The sequence below is a fragment of the Nerophis lumbriciformis genome, linkage group LG21 (assembly GCF_033978685.3).
Source record: "Nerophis lumbriciformis linkage group LG21, RoL_Nlum_v2.1, whole genome shotgun sequence".
Taxonomy (NCBI): Eukaryota; Metazoa; Chordata; class Actinopteri; order Syngnathiformes; family Syngnathidae; genus Nerophis; species Nerophis lumbriciformis.
Window position 1 is genome coordinate 21,568,748 of NC_084568.2, and position 22,038 is coordinate 21,590,785.

At 38.0% G+C, this 22,038-nt stretch overlaps 1 protein-coding gene across 1 annotated transcript in view; it reads right to left on the reverse strand.

Moving 5' to 3' along the window:
- The window catches only part of rnf5 (ring finger protein 5), a 28,774-nt gene continuing 6,736 nt past the window's right edge, over positions 1-22,038 (reverse strand). Inside the window, exons 2-6 of the mRNA XM_061982621.2 lie at positions 6,434-6,452; positions 6,200-6,312; positions 6,063-6,120; positions 2,701-2,812; positions 1-1,269 (exon numbers count right to left, since the gene is read on the reverse strand). Of these exons, the coding sequence (XP_061838605.1) occupies positions 1,157-1,269; positions 2,701-2,812; positions 6,063-6,120; positions 6,200-6,312; positions 6,434-6,452 (415 nt within the window). The 3' untranslated portion in view covers positions 1-1,156. The remainder of the gene's footprint in view (positions 1,270-2,700; positions 2,813-6,062; positions 6,121-6,199; positions 6,313-6,433; positions 6,453-22,038) is intronic.

The window sequence follows — 22,038 nt, forward strand, 5'->3', positions numbered from 1 at the left end:
TGCTTTAAACAATTTTAATATTTGAAGACATTATTGTCTGCACAATGTGTCCAGGTGTAGTGTCACATTAGCCAACATACCAAACAATCAGACAAGTATGCCCTCAATGATGACATCCTAAAGATACCCTGGTATCATCCAAACTTTTTCCAAAATGGAACACTCTCAATGAGGAAACAGACTTATCCAAAACATGTCTATAACTAAAAATGTTATATACTTAAATTCCGAAATAGAATAAGCACATTTCGCATCTTAAATAATCAAATTCCAATTTTTTTTTGTACATTTGAAAATTCATGGCTTACGTTACTTTTTCTTTTCTCTTTTCAGAGTAACGTTCTGAAGGGGGTGAGCTGCAGGCGCCCGGGCCGCACTTTGGACACGGCCAGTTTAACGGGACACAAGATGAGTACTGTGCATGTTTTCTGGAAGACACCACTGGCTAAAGGCAAAACTTAAAAAAAAACAAAATTAAAAAAAAGAAACGCATCTCTGTGCTACTAATGAATTCCAAAAGACATAAAAACAAGTATATTACAGATTGTATTATATACAAATGCATCACTCAGGTGTGATTTATATTACATTTTACATTGCAGTTCACTGAAAAGTGGCATAGATTACTAGTTCCCAATATGGTTCAATTAGCCTGCAGATTGTTATTCGGGTTTTTTTGGGATCGCTCTGGTGCCTGGCAGATGACAGTTTTAAATAACTTCACAGTGTACTGGCAGTTAAGACAAATAGTAGCTTCCTTCAGGGGAAATAACACAAATCTATTTTTTGTTTGGTCCCGTCGAGGCAAGAAATCCGTTGCTATGGTAACCATCAATGTTTCTCTGTTTTCACTTTCCACAACTCTTCCCCGTGTCCCTGTAAGGACGTTCGCTGGAATAAGCCACGTAATACTGTCTCTTCTCCCCTAAAAGCAGACGGATTACTCCTACAGTCAAGCCGATTACACTTTAGCGCCCCTCGTTTGTGTGTCAGGCGAGTGCTGAGGTTAGCATCCGAGTGTGTATCTGTGGCTCTGGTTAAAAAGTGTGTGTGGTTTTTTTGTTTATCCACCCCCCGCCCCTCCCCCCCGACCCCACCCATTGCCTCCCCAATCAGGGTGCCGCCTCGCATTCTCTCTCGCCGTTCGTCCTCTTCGTCACACGCTCAGCAGCCAGAAGAAAAAGAAAATGGCCACGAACAGGAAAAGGGAATCCTGCCAGTTGTAATTCCCGTTGTTGAGGTTGCCTTGGGGATCGCCCACGTATTGATCTGTCGGAAGTGAGTACAAAATGTTTTAAAATATGTACATTCTACATCACAGGTGTCAAACTCAGATTTGCCCCACCACATCATTTAATGCGGCCCGTGAAAGCCCTGAAATAATATGAGTCAATAAAGCATTTTATCATTTACTAAATGTAATCTTTTCATTGTGACAGACATAAATACATGTATTGCATGCCATTGAGTATATTTTAAACTTTATTATCTAATAATGCAACAAATTAGAGATGTCCGATAATGGCTTTTTTGCCGATATCTGATATTGTCCAACTCTTAATTACCGATGCCGATATCAACCGATACCGATATATACAGTCGTGGAATTAACACATTATTATGCCTAATTTTGTTGTGATGCCCCGCTGGATGCATTAAACAATGTAACAAGGTTTTCGAAAATAAATCAACTCAAGTTATGGAAAAAAATGCCAACATGGCACTGCCATATTTATTATTGAAGTCACAAAGTGCATTATATTTTTTAACATGCCTCAAAACAGCAGCTTGGAATTTGGGACATGCTCTCCCTGAGAGAGCATGAGGTGGGGGGGGGGGGCTGGCTGGGGGTGTATATTGTAGCTTTTTTTTTTTTTTAAATAAATAAATGCAGTAAAACATTAAAAAAACTATAAAAATAACAACTTTGTATTAATATAACAATCTGAAGTTGTTGAAATATTTTTAGCGTTAAAAGTACAAATAAATTATATTTTAATGCTGAGCGGTTTCCTTTTGGTTCCTAAGAGTAAGTGTGTATAGTCAATCTTAAGTTAATCAAACTGCATGTTTTGCACTAAAACAAATTCTAAGGACAGAAATGTTTATCTTTTAGTGCAAAATAAACATTTGACACAATGAAAGATAAAGTCAAACATGTTACAAGCACAACCCCGACCAGGATTCAATCAGTGTACATCAAATTGCCAGGCCAGCACTAACTGTGCGCCACTGTCATTATATTTTTTATCAGTGATGGAGCAGAAAGGGGCTAGGAATAGCAGTAAAACATTTCATTTGAAGCAACCTGTAATTAAATAATTGCCCTTTTATATGCGCTTCTTCACGCAAACAATAATATTAAGGACCGAAATGGTGCCGAAAATAAAATTTAGGAGTGGTGCTGAAAGGCGTAAAAAGAGACCATTGGATAAAACTAACCTCACGTTTTCTCTAATTGCAAGCTAGTTAGCATTAGCATGTTTGTAGACCTTGTTTAAAAAGCTTAGACCTTGCCAGGCCGACTGTGTTTATTAACCAGTAAACAAACAAAAACAATATGAGCTCATGCTACGTTATGAAATTGCCCTGAATAATTTTAGCCATTCATTTGCTTTCAGTCCAATGGACGTAGATCCAAATTGAACCTTTGCTGTCAGATTTGTAAATCCTCATTTTTTATTACGGAAAGATGCATACCTGCGCGGTGAAAGGGGTCGTTGGTGTTGAAGACGGTGGTGAAAAAGCTGAAGGGGAAGGCGCCGATGCCGAACGACATGTGAAAACCAGTGTCGCTGAAGCCCTGGAACATCTGCAGGCACCGCCGATGTTTAGTTGAATATGTGGAGACAAAAGTAAAAGAGACACTTTTGACATGTATTTATACAATGAATTAATATATATTGAATATATATACCAACACATAGATATATTATGAATATAAACGTATACATACATGTATACATATACATATATATACATAAACGCACACGTATACATGCATAGACACACATACATGTACAGTCGTGGTCAAAAGTTGACATACACTTCTAAAGAACATAATGTCATGGCTGTCTTGAGTTTCCAATCATTTCTACAACTCTTATTTTTTTGTGATAGAGTGATTGGAGCACATACTTGTTGGTCACAAAAAACATTCATGAAGTTTGGTTCTTTTATGAATTTATTATGGGTCTACTGAAAATGTGAGCAAATCTGCTGGGTCAAAAGTATACATACAGCAATGTTGATATTTGGTTACATGTCCCTTGGCAAGTTTGACTGCAATAAGGCGCTTTTGGTAGCATCCACAAGCTTCTGGTTGAATTTTTGACCACTCCTCTTGACAAAATTGGTGCAGTTCAGCTAAATTTGTTGGTTTTCTGACATGGACTTGTTTCTTCAGCATTGTCCACACGTTTAAGTCAGGACTTTGAGAAGGCCATTCTAAAACTTTCTTCTAGCCCGATTTAGCCATTCCTTTACCACTTTTGACGTGTGTTTGGGGTCATTGTCCTGCTGGAAGACCCAACTGCGCCCAAGACCCAACCTCTGGGCTGATGATTTTAGGTTGTCCTGAAGAATTTGGAGGTAATCCTCTTTTTTCATTGTCCCATTTACTCTTTGTAAATCCCCAGTACCATTGGCAGCAAAACAGGCCCAGAGCATAATACTACCACCCCCATGCTTGACGGTAGGGGTGGTGTTCCTGGGATTAAAGGCCTCACCTTTTCTCCTCCAAACATATTGCTGGGTATTGTGGCCAAACAGCTCAATTTTTGTTTCATCTGACCACAGAACTTTGCTCCAGAAGGTCTTATCTGTGTCCATGTGATCAGCAGCAAACTTTAGAGCAGCCTTAAGGTGTCGCTGCTGGAGCAAGGGCTTCCTTCTTGCATGGCAGCCTCTCAGTCTATGGCGATGCAAAACACGCTTGACTGTGGACACCGACACCTGTGTTCCAGCAACTTCCAATTCATTGCAGACCTGCTTTTTGGTGGTTCTCGGTTGACTCTTGATCATTTTGACCAATTTTCTCTCGGCAGCAGGTGATAGCTTGCGTTTTCTTCCTGATCGTGGCAGTGACAAAACTGTGCCATGCACTTTATACTTACGAACAATTGTCTGCACAGTTGCTCTTGGGACCTTAAGCTGCTTTGAAATGGCTCCAAGTGACTTTCCTGACTTGTTCAAGTCAATGATTTGTTTTTTCAGATCTGTGCCGAGTTCCTTTGACTTTACCATTGTCGCGTTTGTAACCGAGTCTTACTGCATCACATGAGCCCTATTTAATGGGCTCAGAGAAGTCAACAGGTGTCGTCAATCATAATCACTCACATGAAGTTAAGAGGCCATGCCATGAAGCTAATTTGATTTGATTTAAGTTGATTGGCAACACTAAATTGGCCCTAGTGTGTGGATGTGAGTGTGAATGTTGTCTATATATCTGTGTTGGCCCTGCGATGAGGTGGCGACTTGTCCAGGGTGTACCCCGCCTCCCGCCCAATTGTAGCTGAGATAGGCTCCAGCGCCCCCCGCAACCCCAAAGGGAATAAGCGGTAGTAAATGGATGGATGGATGTAACTTTTCTACATCACCAAATTGATCATGTATGTTGCTGTATGTATACTTTTGACCCAGCAGATTTGATCACCTTTTCAGTAGACCCATAATAAATTCTTAAAAGAACCAAACTTCATGAATGTTTTTTGTGACAAACAAGTATGTGCTCCAATCACTCTATCACAAAAAAAAAAAAAAAGTTGTAGAAATTATTGGAATAACTCAAGACAGCCATGACATTATGTCCTTCACAAGTGTATGTAAACTTTTGACTATGATGGTATACAGTACAGGCCTAAAGTTTGGACACACCTTCTCATTCAATGCGTTTTCTTTATTTTCATGACTATTTACTTTGTAGATTGTCACTGAAGGCATTAAAACTATGGAAGAACACATGGAGTTTTCTACCGCCTGTCCCTTTTTGTCGCAGAGGGTGCTGGAGCCTGACTTAACAAAAAAAAGGTGAACTAACTGAAAACATGTTTTATATTCTAGTTTCTTCAAAATAGCCCCCCTTTGCTCTGATTACCGTTTTGCACACTCTTGGTATTCTCACGATGAGTTTAAAGAGGTAGTCACCTGAAATGGTTTTCACTTCACAGGTGTCATAGTTTTGATGCCTGAAAGTGACAATCTACAATATAAATAGTCATGAAAATAAAGAAAATGCATTGAAATGAGAAACTTTTGACCTGTACTATACATACATGTATACATACATATGCATATTAGGGATGTCCGATAATGGCTTTTTGCGGATATCCGTTATTCCGATAATGTCCAACTCTTTAATTACCGATATCAACCGATACCGATATCAACCGATATATACAGTCGTGGAATTAACACATTATTATGCCTAATTTGGACAACCAGGTATGGTGAAGATAAGGTAATTTTAAAAAAAATTAATAAAATAAAATAAGATAAATAAATTAAAAACATTTTCTTGAATAAAAAAGAAAGCAAAACAATATAAAAACAGTTACATTAAAACTAGTAATTAATGAAAATGAGTAAAATTAACTGTTAAAGGTTAGTACTATTAGTGGACCAGCAGCACGCACAATCATGTGTGCTTAAGGACTGTATCCCTTGCAGACTGTATTGATATATATTGATATGTAATGTAGGAACCAGAATATTAATAACAGAAAAAAACAACCCTTTTGTGTGAATGAGTGTGAATGAGTGTAAATGGGGGAAGGAGGTTGTTTGGGTTGGTGCACTAATTGTAAGTGTATCTTGTGTTTTTTATGTTGATTTAATTAAAAAAAACAAACAAACAAAAAAACGATACCGATAATAAAAAAAACGATACCGATAATTTCCGATATTACATTTTAACGCATTTATCGGCCGATAATATCGGCAGGCCGATATTATCGGACATCTCTAATACATATGCATGTATACAAACACACACATACATACACAGTATAATCGAATATCTGTCACATTGATACTTGGAGTATAGATGAGAAAATAAGACTCACGCCGCCTCTGCTTTCTGGTTCTGTTCTCTGTCCCTGAGGCCGTGGGGGACTTTTCAACCTGAGGGCAAACGTTAACAACAGTCACTCAAAAAGGCACCATCAGCCACACACACACACAGCCACACGCGCACACAAACCGTGGGTCCTCTTGACTGGAGCTCCCTCGTCCATATAATGGGATGACTTTGTCTCTGCTGATGCCAGCTTTACACACAGGACACTGTTGTCTGCTGGGCCTCGTCTCCAACCACTGGAGTGGAAAAGAAATGACTGAAAGAGCTCTTGTCATCACAAATGTATTATTTATCTAAAAAAAAAAAAAAAAGGATCCAAAATCAACTATCAGGCGGTCAAAGTGTGCTAATACTTACTTGATGGAGACAGGGCCAGCTGAGGAAAAAGAGATCATAAAAAAAGATTAATTTGCATCTCGTCATTGAACACCTTATATAAAACATACAATGTTGTTAACCCAGCAGTGCTGATAGAAATATGGTGCTGATTCAGCAAAGTGCTGCCAAGCAAACTCCGGAAAAACATTTTGAAAATAAGACTACTTTTCCTGCATTTGGGTGCATTTCTACACTATATTTGCCACCATAACCCCCCACTTCCTCCCTCGAGATGTATGTTGTAATATGTATACCGTATTTTTCGGAGTATAAGTCGCACCGGCCGAAAATGCATAATAAAGAAGGGAAAAAACATATATAAGTCGCACTGGAGTAAAAGTCGCATTTTTTGGGGACATTTATTTGATAAAACCCAACACCAAGAATAGACATTTGAAAGGCAATTTAAAATAAATAAAGAATAGTGAACAACAGGCTGAATAAGTGTACGTTATATGAGGCATACATAACCAACTGAGAACGTGCCTGGTATGTTAACGTAACATATTATGGTAAGAGTCATTCAAATAACTATAACATATAGAACATGCTATACGTTTACCAAACAATCTGTCACTCCTAATCGCTAAATCCCATGAAATCTTATACGTCTAGTCTCTTACGTGAATGAGCTAAATAATATTATTTGATATTTTACGGTAATGTGTTAATAATTTCACACATAAGTCGCTCCTGAGTATAAGTCGCACCCCCGGTATGTGCTTTGCTATGGAGGGTTTTTCCTACTCCAGACTGGGCCCCCTTAGGAGCCCAGTCTAGATTGTATTTTTTTACTCATCCTTCCCCAGCATTTACCTTTTTCCCATCTTTTACGGGGCGCCTTGTGGTGACCCATCAGCGTTCCTGTTCTGTAACCCTGTACACTGTTTGTTTGTCTAATCTTGAACAGGTTTGTGCTGAAAACAAAGTTTCGTTGTACTTGTGCAATGACAATAAAGACCTATCCTATCCTATCATATTTTTACCTTTAGATTTACCATGGCTGTCTTTTTGACACTTACCGTACATGTCTTATGTAATGTACCACAACATTTTTTGTTTTTTAGTAGATAATTTACTAACATTATTATTAGAGATATCCAATAATATCGGACTGCCGTTATTATCGGCCGATAAATGCTTTAAAATGTAATATCGGAAATTATCGGTATCTGTTTCAAAAAGTAAAATGTATGACTTTTTAAAACGCCGCTGTACGGAGTGGTACACGGACATAGGGAGAAGTACAGAGCGCCAATAAACATTAAAGGCACTGACTTTGCGTGCCACTGGCTTTTCACACACACAAGCGAATGCAAGGCATACTTGATCAACAGCCATACAGATCACACTGAGAGTGGCCGTATAAACAACTTTAACACTGTTACAAATATGCGCCACACTGTGAACCCACACCCAACAAGAATGACAAACACATTTCGGGAGAACATCCGCACCGTAACACAAGACAAACACAACAGAACAAATACCCAGAACCCCTTGCAGCACTAACTCTTCCGGGACGCTACAATATACACCCCCTTCCTTTGAGTGCCATTGTGTGACCTGCTTTCTATTGGCAAACAAGACTATTTCAGTTGTGCGGACGCTTTCCTTCTTTGTGGGGACATTGTTGATTGTCATGTCATGTACGGAAACACACTGTAAGTCTTTGCTGTCGTCCAGCATTCTGTTTTTGTTTACTTTGTAGCCAGTTCAGTTTTACTTTCGTTTTGCATAGCCTATGCTTCATTGCCTTTTCCTTTCCGTCTTGTTCATTTTTGGTTTAAGCGTTAGATACCTTTTTACCTACACGCCGTCTCCCGCTGTGCTCTGCATATTGGGATCACGACAAACCATCCTTGATACGTTCCGGCTTCTACAAATTAATTAACTACCTGCTGCCACCTACTGATATGGAGTTTTACATGGTTACCCTGCCGAGCTCTATACAGCACAGACACTAGACCAGTGGTTCTTAACCTTGTTGGAGGTACCGAACCCCTTTAGTTTCAAATGCACATTCACCGAACCCTTCTTTAGTGAAAAATAAAATGTTTTTTTTTTCAAATTCAAGACAAAGTTATATGTTTTTGGTAACACTTTAGTATGGGTAACATACTCTAAGTAACAAAGACTTAATTTAGAGTTATTTGGTTAGGGTCAGTGTTAGAGGGTTAGGGTTATAATAAGGCCATGCCTAATAAGGCATTAATAAGTACTTAATAATGACTAGTTAAGAGCCAACTAATTTGCATGTTAATAGACAACTAATTAATGGTGAATATGTTCCCCATACTAAAGTGTTACCATGTTTTTTTTTACTGGTGCACAAAACGAACCGTGCATGAACATCACCTTGTTCAAAGAACAAAACCAACACGGTGCATAAAACTCACAACAAATTACACACCTGCAAATCAGTCTGACTTCTGCTGTTGCCGTATCCGTAATACGCCGATAGGGAGAGGTTTGTATTTACACGATGAGTCGGGTGTGTTTTGACCTCCGCCGAACCCCTAGGGTTCGATCGAACCCAGGTTAAGAACCACTGCACTAGACAATGGCACATTATTTGCAGATTATAATTGTTGATTTCCAAATAATATTTTTTGGACCATTTAGGTGAAGTTGCATAATTTCCCACGGCACACCAGACAATATCTCACGGCACACTAGTGTGCCGCGACACAGAGGTTGAAAAACACTGACATACACAATTAGCTGCTAGCCGCCTGTCAGCCAGACGACAAATCAATTATCAGCCAGGGTGGATCGGCTTTTCTGCTCTGAATTGAAAGGCATTAATCGATCAAATACTTTTTCGACAGAAATGGGCCGATACTAGTGTTGTCCCGATACCAATATCAAAATGTATTTTGATACTTTCTGGTACTTTTCGATACTTTTCTAAATAAAGGGTACAATAAAAAATTGCATTATTGGCTTTATTTTAACAACAAATCTTACGGTATATTAAGTATATGTTTTTTATTGCAAGGTGGGGTACTTTTTAGAGGCGTATAGTACCGAATATGATTCATTAGTATCACGGTACTATACCGGTATACCGTACAACCCTAGCCGATACTGATTTTTTTTTTTAGTCTTTCTTGAGTTTTCGTGAAGTTGTTTACAAAGGTAACCATGGTTGACATAATACACGTCTTTAATTAAAACAGTCTAAAACACCACATTTGTCAATATAAACAAGTATCAAATAATTATAGTTGCATATTACTTGCACATTCAAAGTCTCCAAAGCAGAAGAGTATTAGAAAGTATCCAGTAACAAACATGTTTTCATCATTCAATTTATTCAATTGAGCTTAACTCAAACATTCTTTGTTGATGCAGATTGCTGACATTCCTTTGGAACGTGCAAACAATGGAACAAAGCACGCATCAGAATCAGATTAAACAAAAAGCTCGCAATGCTGGCCTCAAACTGACAGACTTTATTGCACAACTGGAGCCCGTGTACATGTAACGGAGCAAATTGATTGCCTCATCACTACCGTCTTAATTGTGATGACTCATGACTTTTGTTGTATGTTTTCATCTACAGCCTGCAGACATTTCAAAGATGTTCGATCTACATCATCTTCTGCTGTCACATGATCAAGTGGAAGAGTCACATGATAACCATGGGATAGTGAGTATCAAATCAGTTTATTCCCTATTCCCTGTTGAAACCACAATAAAATGTTCTGTTATATCCTGGAAATATTTCAATTTTGACTCTAATCTAAACATGTTTTTTTCGCAAATAAATAAATAAATAGTATTATTATTTAATTAAAACAATAACATAATTATTGTGTGAATGCTACCATGAATTAATTAACGTGGACCCCGACTTAAACAAGTTGAAAAACGTATTCAGGTGTTACCATTTAGTGGTCAATTGTACGGAATATGTACTGTACTGTGCAATCTACTAATAAAAGTCTCAATCAATCAATCAATCCAGCATTAGCATGCTAACTTTAGCTAATTTTGCAGGCGTACAATCCAGACTCAAAACTTGGTACTTGACACACGCTACCTGTTAGCATGCTAATGTAACCATGAAAAGCATGCTAACGTTTATAGCTAATTTTACAGGCGTATACCAAAGAGTCATATTACATAGTACTAATTGCTTGTACTAAAAGCATGTTAGATTTTTTAGCTAGTTTTGTTGCTACGCACCTTATTGATGCTGCCTCGTTAAAAAATTGTGAATGCTAAAAAGCATTACCGGTTTAGCTAATTTTGCAGGCGTACACTTCACTCGTAACTTGGTACTTGACACATGCTACATGTACATAAGTGGACCCCGACTTAAACAAGTTGAAAAACGTATTCGGGTGTTACCATTTAGTGGTCAATTGTACGGAATATGTACTGTACTGTGCAATCTACTAATAAAAGTCTGAATCAAAACATGTTAGCATGCTGGGCTTTGTACCGAGGATGTCGTTGTGGCTTGTGCAGCCCTTTGAGACACTTGTGATTTAGGGCTATATAAATAAACATTGATTGATTGATTGATTGATTAATGTTAACATGTAAGGATGCTAACTTTAACAGCTAATTTTGCAGGTGTATACCTCAGTCATTTAGCTTTGTACTTGACACATGCTAACTGTTAGCAAGCCAACATTAGCATGTAACTTTTTTTTTTTTTAGATAGTTTTGTTGATACGCACCTTTAGAGTTGTATATTTTGTAAAATTGACGCTATCTGGGTTGGCAGTGTTTTAGTTCCACTTCAACTCTTACAAATGAAAAAACATCATTATTGTGTTAATAATGAAAAACATTCATTGCTAACTTTTTTAGCTGATTTTGCAGGCGTACACCTCAGACTCATAACTTGGTTCTCGATACATGCTACCTGTTAAGATGCTGAGCTAACTTTCATAGCTAATTTTTCATGCGTACACTTCAGTCATAACTTGGTACTTGACACATGCTACTATTAGCATGTTATTTTTTTTTAGCTACCGTATTTTTCGGACTATAAGTCGCAGTTTTTTTCATAGTTTGGCCGGGTGCGACTTATACTCAGGAGCGACTTATGTGTGAAATTATTAACACATTACCGTAAAATATCAAATATTTAGCTCATTCACGTAAGAGACTAGACGTATAAGATTTCATGGGATTTAGCGATTAGGAGTGACAGATTGTTTGGTAAACGTATAGCATGTTCTATATGTTATAGTTATTTGAATGACTCTTACCATAATATGTTACGTTAACATACCAGGCACGTTCTCAGTTGGTTATTTATGCCTCATATAACGTACACTTATTCAGCCTGTTGTTCACTATTCTTTATTTATTTTAAATTGCCTTTCAAATGTCTATTCTTGGTGTCGGGTTTTATCAAAGAAATTTCCCCAAAAAATGAGACTTATACTCCAGTGCGACTTATATGTTTTTTTCCTTCTTTATTGTGCATTTTCAGCCGGTGCGACTTATACTCCGGAGCGACTTATACTCCGAAAAATACGGTAATTTTGTTGATACGTGCCTTATAGTCGCATATTTTGTAAACAATATGAATACAATTTTTATATCTAATTAAAACCATAACATAACTTTTGTGTGTATGCTGAAAAGCATTTGCATGCTAACTTTTTAGCTAATTTTACAGGTGTACACCTTGCTCATAGTCATAAAACATGGCACCTGACACATGCTAACTTTTAGCATGCTAACGTTATTATGTTACCTATTATAGCTTACTTTGCAGGTGTACACCTGACAGACATAGGTACTTGACACATGTTAACTGTAAGTATGTTAGCTTTATTTTGTAAATCTATGCATTTCAGTTTAGCTTTAGCTTTTCACCATTCACACAGATTCTTATGACAGTGGATACTCTAGTTACAATAATATAACGTATAATACTTTGTATAAATATTGTAATTAAATGTAAACATTAAAACAAATAATTACATAACAAAAAATAACAAAATAATTTAAATAAACAGTTATCCATCGCCACATCGCACTTCAAAGATTGTGGCTTCACTCTATCGCAGATTTTTTTTTAAACATATTTTTGTGTTGTAAATTCAGCATTTTATGAATAAAAAATGCTACATTAAACTAACACTAGAGTAACTTGTCACTAGATGAGCTCAAACCAGAGAACACTGTTCAGTATTTTGACCATTTATTGACTCAGCCTCAGGCAGCATTACTATGTTGAATTTAAAAAGTGTAAAGGTGAGTATAAGGGTGTTATTTCATATCTATAGGGCTTTAAAATGTTTTAAAAAAAAAGGTCATAGTCTTTTGTTGCTCTAGCGATGAAAGACATATAATTCTACTTCTCGGAAATCCATATACCAGTCAGACCAGGCACCAGTTATTTACTGTATCATTGCTGTGGACAAGGTTGTGCCAAATGGAATAAATCCACCAACCCCCATCATGCATTGTGATTACACTGCAAAAAGTCAGTGTTCAAAAGCAAGAAAAAAAAATACAAAAATGAGGGGTATTTTATTTGAACTAAGCAAAATTATCTGCCAATAAAACAAGAAAATTCGGCTTGTCAAGACTTTCCAAAACAAGAAAAATTAGCTAACTTCAATGAACCCAAAAATATCTTAAAATAAGTATATTCTCACTAATAACAAGTGCACTTTTCTTGGTAGAAAACATTTTTAGACCTTTTTGCTCTATATGCTGAAAAATATTCTTAAATTAAGTAATGCCAGTGCCATTATCTTGACATAATGATATGCGCTCGGCATCATGATTTTTTTTTTGTCATGCTTGAAATAAGAAATTATTATTTTAAAAAAGTAGTTTTATACTTGTGAGTGTTAATGACACAGCTTTGCATCAGTTGATATTCTAGTTTCAAGCATGTTTTACTCAATATAGGTCATACAATCTCAGTTAGAAGCTGTAATATCTTACTGAGATCATTTAGGACCAAAACCCTTAAAACAAGTAAAACACTCCAACATAAAATCTGCTTAGTGAGAAGAATGATCTTATCAGACAGAAAATAAGCAAATATCACCCTTATTTGAGATATTTAATCTTACTTAGATTTCAGGTTTTGCAGTGTAGACATTATTGTCTATACATATATTCAGCGTTAAATGTTTTTATTCTATAGATTTTTTTCCCAATCAGTTAGGACAGTGCTTTTCAACCACTGTACCGCGGCACACTAGTGTACCGTGAGAATCAGTCTGGTGTGCCGTGGCAGATTATCTAATTTCACCTATTTGGGTGAAAAATATGTTTTGCAAACCAGTAAGTATAGTCTGCAAATGATGTGTTGTTGTTGAGTGTCGGTGCTGCCTAGAGCTCGGCAGAGTAACCGTGTAATACTCTTCCATATCAGTAGGTGGCAGCCGGTAGCTAATTGCTTTGTAGATGTCGGAAACAGCGGGAGGCAGTGTGCAGGCAAAAAGGTGTCTAATGCTTAAACCAAAAATAAACAAAAGGTGAGTGCCCCTAAGAAAAGGCATTGAAGCTTAGGGAAGGCTATGCAGAACGAAACTAAAACTGAATTGGCTACAAATTAAAAACAGAATGCTGGACGACAGCAAAGACTTACTGTGGAGCAAAGACGGCGTCCACAAAGTACATCCGAACATGACATGAGAACCAACAATGTCCCCACAAAGAAGCATAAAAACAACTGAAATATTCTTCATTTTCTACCGCTTATTCCCTTCGGGGTCGCGGGGGGCGCTGGAGCCTATCTCAGCTACAATCGGGCGGAAGGCGGTGTACACCCTGGACAAGTCACCACCTCATCGCAGGGCCTACACTGATAGACAGACAACATTCGCCAATTGTGCTGCTTGATTGCTAAAACAAAGAAGATGTGGGAAATATCGCTCAAAGGACGACATGAAACTGCTACAGGAAAATACCAAAACAAGAGAAAAAGCCACCAAAATAGGAGCGCAAGAGAAGAACTAAAACACTACACACAGGAAAACAGCAAAAAAACTCCAAATAAGTAAAGTACGCCTACTTTGAGACAAGAGCTATAGTAATGCGTGCTCGGTTATGGTTTAAAGTCATATCCAACAATTGCGACAACAACTTTTTACTGTCAACTGAGTTTCTTTTTTTAATTATTTCTGCTGGTGGTGTGCCTGCGCATTTTTTCAACACAAAAAATGTGCCTTGGCTCAAAAAAGGTTGAAAAACACTGAGTTAGGATGTCATTAAAAAGCTTTGAAAATACTCAAATGTGTTATTTCCTTATGCTTTTTGCTTCTATTTTATTGTTGCTCACTGTCTTTGGCATTGAAGTGGACTGAAGTGCTTGTCTGAGTTAGTGAATGACAAAGGGGACATTTACACATACAGATGTGGCTAGAACATGCTGCCGCCGCATAGGCAGTCAAATCACTTTGAAACGGGTTTCAAACCGGTTTCTGCTGATAAGATCTGGAGGTGGGTGAAAATCAGGAAATTGCAGGAATGACTTAATCACAAAACATTCTGCTTTTGTGGGTTTACACACATTTACAGTCCATTTTATGATAGATTTGTTAATAAAGACGTTTTTTTTTACAAAATATGATTACACATGTATTTGATTGCGTGAAAGAAGTATTTGATCCCTAAGCCAAACAAGACTGGAGAAACCCTTGTTGACAAACACAAAGGTTAAATGTTTCTTGTACAAAACTCAAAACCAGTGAAGTTGGCACATTGTGTAATTTGTAAATAAAAACAGTGATTTGCAAATCCTTTTCAACTTATATTCAATTGAATAGACTGCAAAGACAAGATATCTAATGTTGGAACTGAGAAAGTTACTTTTTTTTTTTTGCAAATAATCATTAACTTAGAATTTAATGGAAGCAACACATTGCAAACAAGTTGGCACAGGGGCATTTTTACCACTGTGTTACATGGCCTTTCCTTTTAACAACACTCAGTAAACGTTTGGGAACTGAGGAGACACATTTTTAAAGCTTTTCAGGTGGAATTTATTTCCCATTCTTGCTTGATGTACAGCTTGTTGTTTAACAGTCCGGGGGTCTCCGTTGTGGTATTTTAGGCTTCATAATGCGCCACACATTTTCAATGGGAGACAGGTCTGGACTACAGGCAGGCCAGTCTAGTACCCGCACTCTTTTACTATGAAGTCAAGCTGTTGTAACACGTGCAGAATGTGGCTTGGCATTGTCTTGCTGAAATAAGTCCATGAAAAAGACGTTGCATGGATGGCTCCAAAACCTGTATGTACCTTTGAACATTAATGGTGCCTTCACAGATGTGTAAGTTACCCATGCCTTGGGCACTAATACACCCCCATACCATCACAGATGCTGGCTTTTGAACTTTGCGCCTATAACAATTCGGATGGTTCTTTTCCTTTGGTCCGGAGGACACAACGTCCAGTTTCCAAAAACGATTTGAAATCTGGACTCGTCAGACCACAGAACACTTTTCATCAGTCTATCTTAGATAAACTCGAGCACAGCGAAGCCAGCGGCGTTTCTGGTTGTTGTTGATAAATGGCTTTCACTTTGCATAGTAGAGTTTTAACTTGCACTTACAGATGTAGCAACCAACTGTAGTTACTGACAGTGGTTTTCTGAAGTGTTCCTGAGCCCATGTGGTGATATCCTTTACACACTGATGTCGGTTTTCGATACAGTACCGCCTGAGGGATCAAAGGTCACAGGCATTCAATGTTGGTTTTCGGCCAGATTCTCTGAACCTTTTGATGATATTACGGACCGTAGATGGTGAAATCCCTAAATTCCTTGCAGTAGCTCGTTGAGAAATGTTGTTCTTAAACTGTTCGACAATTTGCTCATGCATTTGTTGACAAAGTGGTGACTCTCGCCCCTTTCTTGTTTGTGAATGACTGAGCATTTCATGGAAGCTGCTTTTATACCCAATCATGGCACCCACCTGTTCCCAATTATCCTGTTCACCTGTGGGATGTTCCAAATAAGTGTTTGATGAGCATTCCCTTTCTCAGTTTTTTTGCCACTTGTGCCAGCTTTTTTGAAACATGTTGAAGGCATCAAAAATCAAATTCCAAAGGAGCTAATATTTGCAAAAAATAACACATTTTACCAGTTGGAACGTTAAGTATCTTGTCTTTGCTGTGTATTCAATTGAATATAAGTTGAAAAGGATTTGCAAATCATTGTATTCTGTTTTTATTTACAATTTACACAACGTGCCAACTTCACTGGTTTTGGGTTTTGAAGTTGCAGGAGGGATTTTAGTCCACTTCTGCTTGCAGATCCTCTCCAAATGCTGAATTTTTCAGGGCTGTTTGCTTGGCTACTTAGTTTTAGATTTTCCTCAAACTGATGATGCTAAGTCAGGATCTAAATGTTTCTTCTTGAGCCACTCCTTTGTGGCCTGGGTCCTATGTTTTGGGACATGATTGTAATTCCGCAAGACCCATCATCGGTACAGTAGCATAGTAGACCTAAGTATTCATTAAAAAGGCAGAGGTTTTGTTAAAACAAGTATATTTAATACTTTTGGCTACTGTAACATTAAACATTTTGAACATTAACACTGTTTAAATATAGGAAAAGAAAACACTGTACTTTCATCAAGTGGTGATTTGGTGTACCACTACAGTTTGGCAATTATAAAACTTAAAATGTTTAACAGTAAGTAAACAAAAACATTTATTTATAACGCTTATCTGATGAAATGTAGAATGCGCTAGTATTGATGTAAATTAAATGATGCATCTCATTTGTGGTACAGAATGCTACATACAATTTAATTGTTTAGGCCAGTGTTTTTCAACCTTTTTTGAGCCATGGCACATTTTTTGCGTTGAAAAAATCCGGAGGACATCACCAGCAGAAATCATTAAAAAACGAAACTCGGTTGACAGTAAAAAGTCGTTGTCGCAATTGTTGGATATGAATTCAAACCATAACCAAGCATGCATCACTATAGCTCTTGTCTCAAAGTAGGTGCACTGTCACAACCTGTCACATCACGCAGTGACTTATTTTTTGTTTTGTTGTTGTTTTCCTGTGTAGTGTTTTAGTTCTTGTCTTGCGCTCCTATTTTAATGTTTTTTTCTCTTGTTTTGGTATTTTGCTGTAGCAGTTTCATGTCTTCCTTTGAGCGATATTTCCCGCATATACTTTCTTTTTATCCTTCGTGGGGAGATTGTCGATTGTCATGTCATGTTCGGATGGACATTGTGGACGGCGTCTTTGCTCCACAGTAAGTCTTTGCTGTTGTCCAGCATTCTGTTTTTGTTTACTTTGCAGCCAGTTCAGTTTTAGTTTTGTTCTGCATAGCCTTCCCTAAGCTTCAATGCCTTTTCTTAGGGGCACTCACCTTTTGTTTATTTTTGGTTTAAGCATTAGATACCCTTTTACCTGCACGCTGCCTCCCGCTGTTTCCGACATCTACAAAGCAATTAGCTACCGGCTGCCACCTACTGATATGAAAGAGTATTACACGGTTACTCTGCCGAGCTCTAGACAGCACCGACACTCAACAACAACACATCATTTGCAGACTATAATTACTGGTTTGCAAAAAATATTTTTTACCCAAAATAGGTTAAATTAGATAATCTCCCACGGCACACCAGACTGTATCTCACAGCACACAGTGGTTGAAAAACACTGGTTTAGTGGCTAATGCATAATAAGTAAACAAAAGCAAAAACTACTTTTGTCTCCCTTTGAAATAATTTGGGGTTTGTCCTCAAAGCCTTCCTGTATGCCGAGACATTCCCTTTGTTTGTAAACAATAACGACCCCAAAAAAAATTTCTTTATAATAAGAACTAGAAAAATATTGATCTAATCACTTTAGTTGCATACTGATACTATAGTATGTATTGATAGCATCGACATATGGGTCAATTACTTTACATTGAAGCTTTAGTGGTTAGCTTCTTGTGTCGTCCTGCTCGGTGTGTGAGTAGCACGCTTAGCCATTCATTTTCCTGTTGTCCTCCAGTGATAATAATACTTGGAAGAAACTGTTTATTTTTCGCCAAGGTAGTGAGGATTGATATCTTAAAAGCGGCTTCACACTGTGCATAGGCGATGCGTTCGTTGCAACTTGCGCTCAAATTTGAACCGGTGTTTTGGCAAGACATGCAACTCCTGCATGTGTTTAACAAGGAATATGGAAATATAATTATGTAGCCCTGAGCGTGCATTCCTTTTGAAGGACTCTTTCACATGAGTATGATCTTTAGCCATGTAAACACTGGGACACAGCTGCTGTAAACGTCACAGATCAGTTAAAAAAGGCAAATCAAACACGAATTTCTAATCTTTATTTGATTTTTATTTTTATTTTTGTTTAATATTCTGTCTCTTTGTCAACATAAACATGCTAAAAAAATATGTACAGTAATGTAATGTCTTTTAAAACTTACAAAAATCAACAGGCGGTCAAATATTGCAGTTGAACACTGCTGATAGAGTAATTTCGCTTTATGATTTGATGGCAACTTTATTGTGAAGTTGCAACAGGGCAAAAGGTGATGCCATCATCTTGCTGCTTTACAGATTGTTGCATCATATTACAAATACGACGGTGCAAGAGTCAGGGGAGGGAAGCATGGCAACTAAATGACATTAGCAACACCTACAACAGAAATCTTCCAATTAGCATGGCAGCTATAACTGCAAGCGCAGGTGAAAAGAAAAAAAAATACAATTCTTGAGCTGTATCCAGATAATTACTAAAAGTACAGGAAATAACCTGACTGTAGCTTTTTCAATGAAGTCATCGGTTGCTAAAACAAAAGGCACGTCATTGCATTACTTTCCTGTCTACAACAGGTCAACAATGGGACTTCACTTTTTAATAATTGCAAGGAGCCACAAAAGCAAGCAGTCATCAAGTTTGGCACAAAAACAGACTTTTTAAAGAAAGCAAGGAAGCAGAACAAAGCATTTTCAACACCTCGCCAATTGTTCAATACTCTGTATATTTCATTTAATTGCACAGCCTGCATCCAGTTTCTCTCCTATACTGCTTGCAGTCCCTAGGACAGGGATATTTCGTTTCCAGAAAGCTAAGGACCTCAGGGCTGGATTCTTATTATCAGTCATATTCTGTATATTCCAAGGAACATATGTCCGCTACAGCAGACATTTGATTTTGGTCAGTTATTTTGTCAGAGTTACAGAGTTTAACGACCTTCTGCAAAAATGTGAGTCTCTCACAAGTTTTTGAACTGAACTCGCAAGCCACCAGATGATTAAGCCCAAATGATGAAAAAAGAGGGGACCTAAAATGGAACTTTGGGGAACACCACTAATATATCTATGGATAATCTCATTCATCCAGGTCATTGTATTCTCAGGGCATTCAATCGATTGCAGCTGGACTGTGTGGTTTGTTCCGACTGAATGAAATGCTAAATTCCGCTCCAACGACTGTCGTAGCATAGGTTGTATTTACCTGACGTCATGTCCGGCTCATTAAATATGTGAGGGTCTGTTGTTGTAGCGTTCTGGGCGGCATTTTGCCTTTCTCGAAGAATAATGCCCTATGCTTGCGTGCTTTTAGACTGTTGGAACCGTTCAAAACGTGAAAAGGTTTCTTCAGACACCCCGCGACCACAAAAGGGACAAGCGGTAGAAAATGGATGGATGGATGGCAAAAATCATGTTGATATTGATGCCCATATTAGATGTACAGATTTACTTAAGTGTTGGGTACTTCTCTTGTTGCTTTATTTGTATTTTCATCCATCCAACCATTTTCTACTGCTTGGCCCTCAGGGGGTTCACGGGGGTGGCTGGAGCTTATCCCAGCTGCATTCACCACCTGACTTTATTAAATGGTTGGGTAGAATTATATTCCAAAAAAACACGTTTTTTTTAAGTAATATAGAAATTGATCAGAGCTGTTAACTATTCAATGTAGTTAATCATAGAACTGACATCCAATGTTATTAAAGGGGAACATTATCACAATTTCAGAAGGGTTAAAACCATTAAAAATCAGTTCCCAGTGGTTTATTTTATTTTTCGAAGTTTTTTTCAAAATTTTACCCATCACGCAATATCCCTAAAAAAAGCTTCAAAGTGCCTGATTTTAACCATCGTTATATACACACCCGTCCATTTTCCTGTGACGTCACACAGTGATGCCAACACAAACAAAAATGGCGGATAGAACAGCAAGATATAGCGACATTAGCTCGGATTCAGACTCGGATTTCAGCGGCTTAAGCGATTCAACAGATTACGCATGTATTGAAACGGACGGTTGTAGTGTGGAGGCAGGTAGCGAAAACGAAATTGAAGAAGAAACTGAAGCTATTGAGCCATATCGGTTTGAACCGTATGCAAGCGAAACCGACGAAAACGACACGACAGCCAGCGACACGGGAGAAAGGCGTTTAATTCGCCAAAATTCACCCATTTAGAGTTCGGAAATCGGTTAAAAAAATATATGGTCTTTTTTCTGCAACATCAAGGTATATATTGACGCTTACATAGGTCTGGTGATAATGTTCCCCTTTAAAAATGTATTGATTTTGAATCAATTCTGAATCGAATCATGTGGCGCCCAAAGATTCACAGCCCTACTGTATAATATACTGACTTAAGTATTGTGGTGCGTATGGTATTGTAATGTGAAGTCCTTGCCAATAGCCAGACCTCAAATATACTGTATTTCCTTAATAGGGGCCTCCACTCTAATTAAGGCCAGGCCCCAATTAATCACCCAATGCATCCGCTCTCCGCTACAATTACTCATTCTATTTTTCCCCACACGGTAAAAAGTAATTGCATTCACCATATCACACGATACCCTCAACACACACCGCATGACGACATCTGTAAAGCTGAAGTTTAGGGTGGAGAGGGACAGTTGACACCAACCACGCCTTGTGGCACTATGAATTATGAGTTTGTCATAATCGTCATAGTACTTTTATAGTTTTTGCTTCGTTGTGTTGTCCTTCTGTTCGTGGATTGCGTGTAATGACATTCTATTGTTGTCAAGCTTGTCTTAGACAAGAGTGCGTTTTTGAGATCTACTGAAATTCACTGCTGCATGCTAACGTTTTATCCTAGCATTTTAATTAGTTTCGTATGTTTAAAGGGGAACATTATCACCAGACCTATGTAAGCGTCAATATATACCTTGATGTTGCAGAAAAAAGACCATATATTTTTTTAACCGATTTCCGAACTCTAAATGAGTGAATTTTGGCGAATTAAGCGCCTTTCTATTATTTGCTCTCGGAGCGATGACGTCACAACGGGAAGCAATCCGCCATTTTCTCAAACACATTACAAACACCGAGTCAAATCAGCTCTGTTATTTTCCGTTTTTTAGACTGTTTTCCGTACCTTGGAGACATCATGCCTCGTCGGTGTGTTGTCGGAGGGTGTAACAACACGAACAGGGACGGATTCAAGTTGCACCAGTGGCCCAAAGATGCGAAAGTGGCAAGAAATTGGACGTTTGTTCCGCACACTTTACCGACGAAAGCTATGCTACGACAGAGATAGCAAGAATGTGTGGATATCCTGCAACACTCAAAGCAGATGCATTTCCAACGATAAAGTCAAAGAAATCTGCCGCCAGACCCCCAGGAAAAGAGAGCGG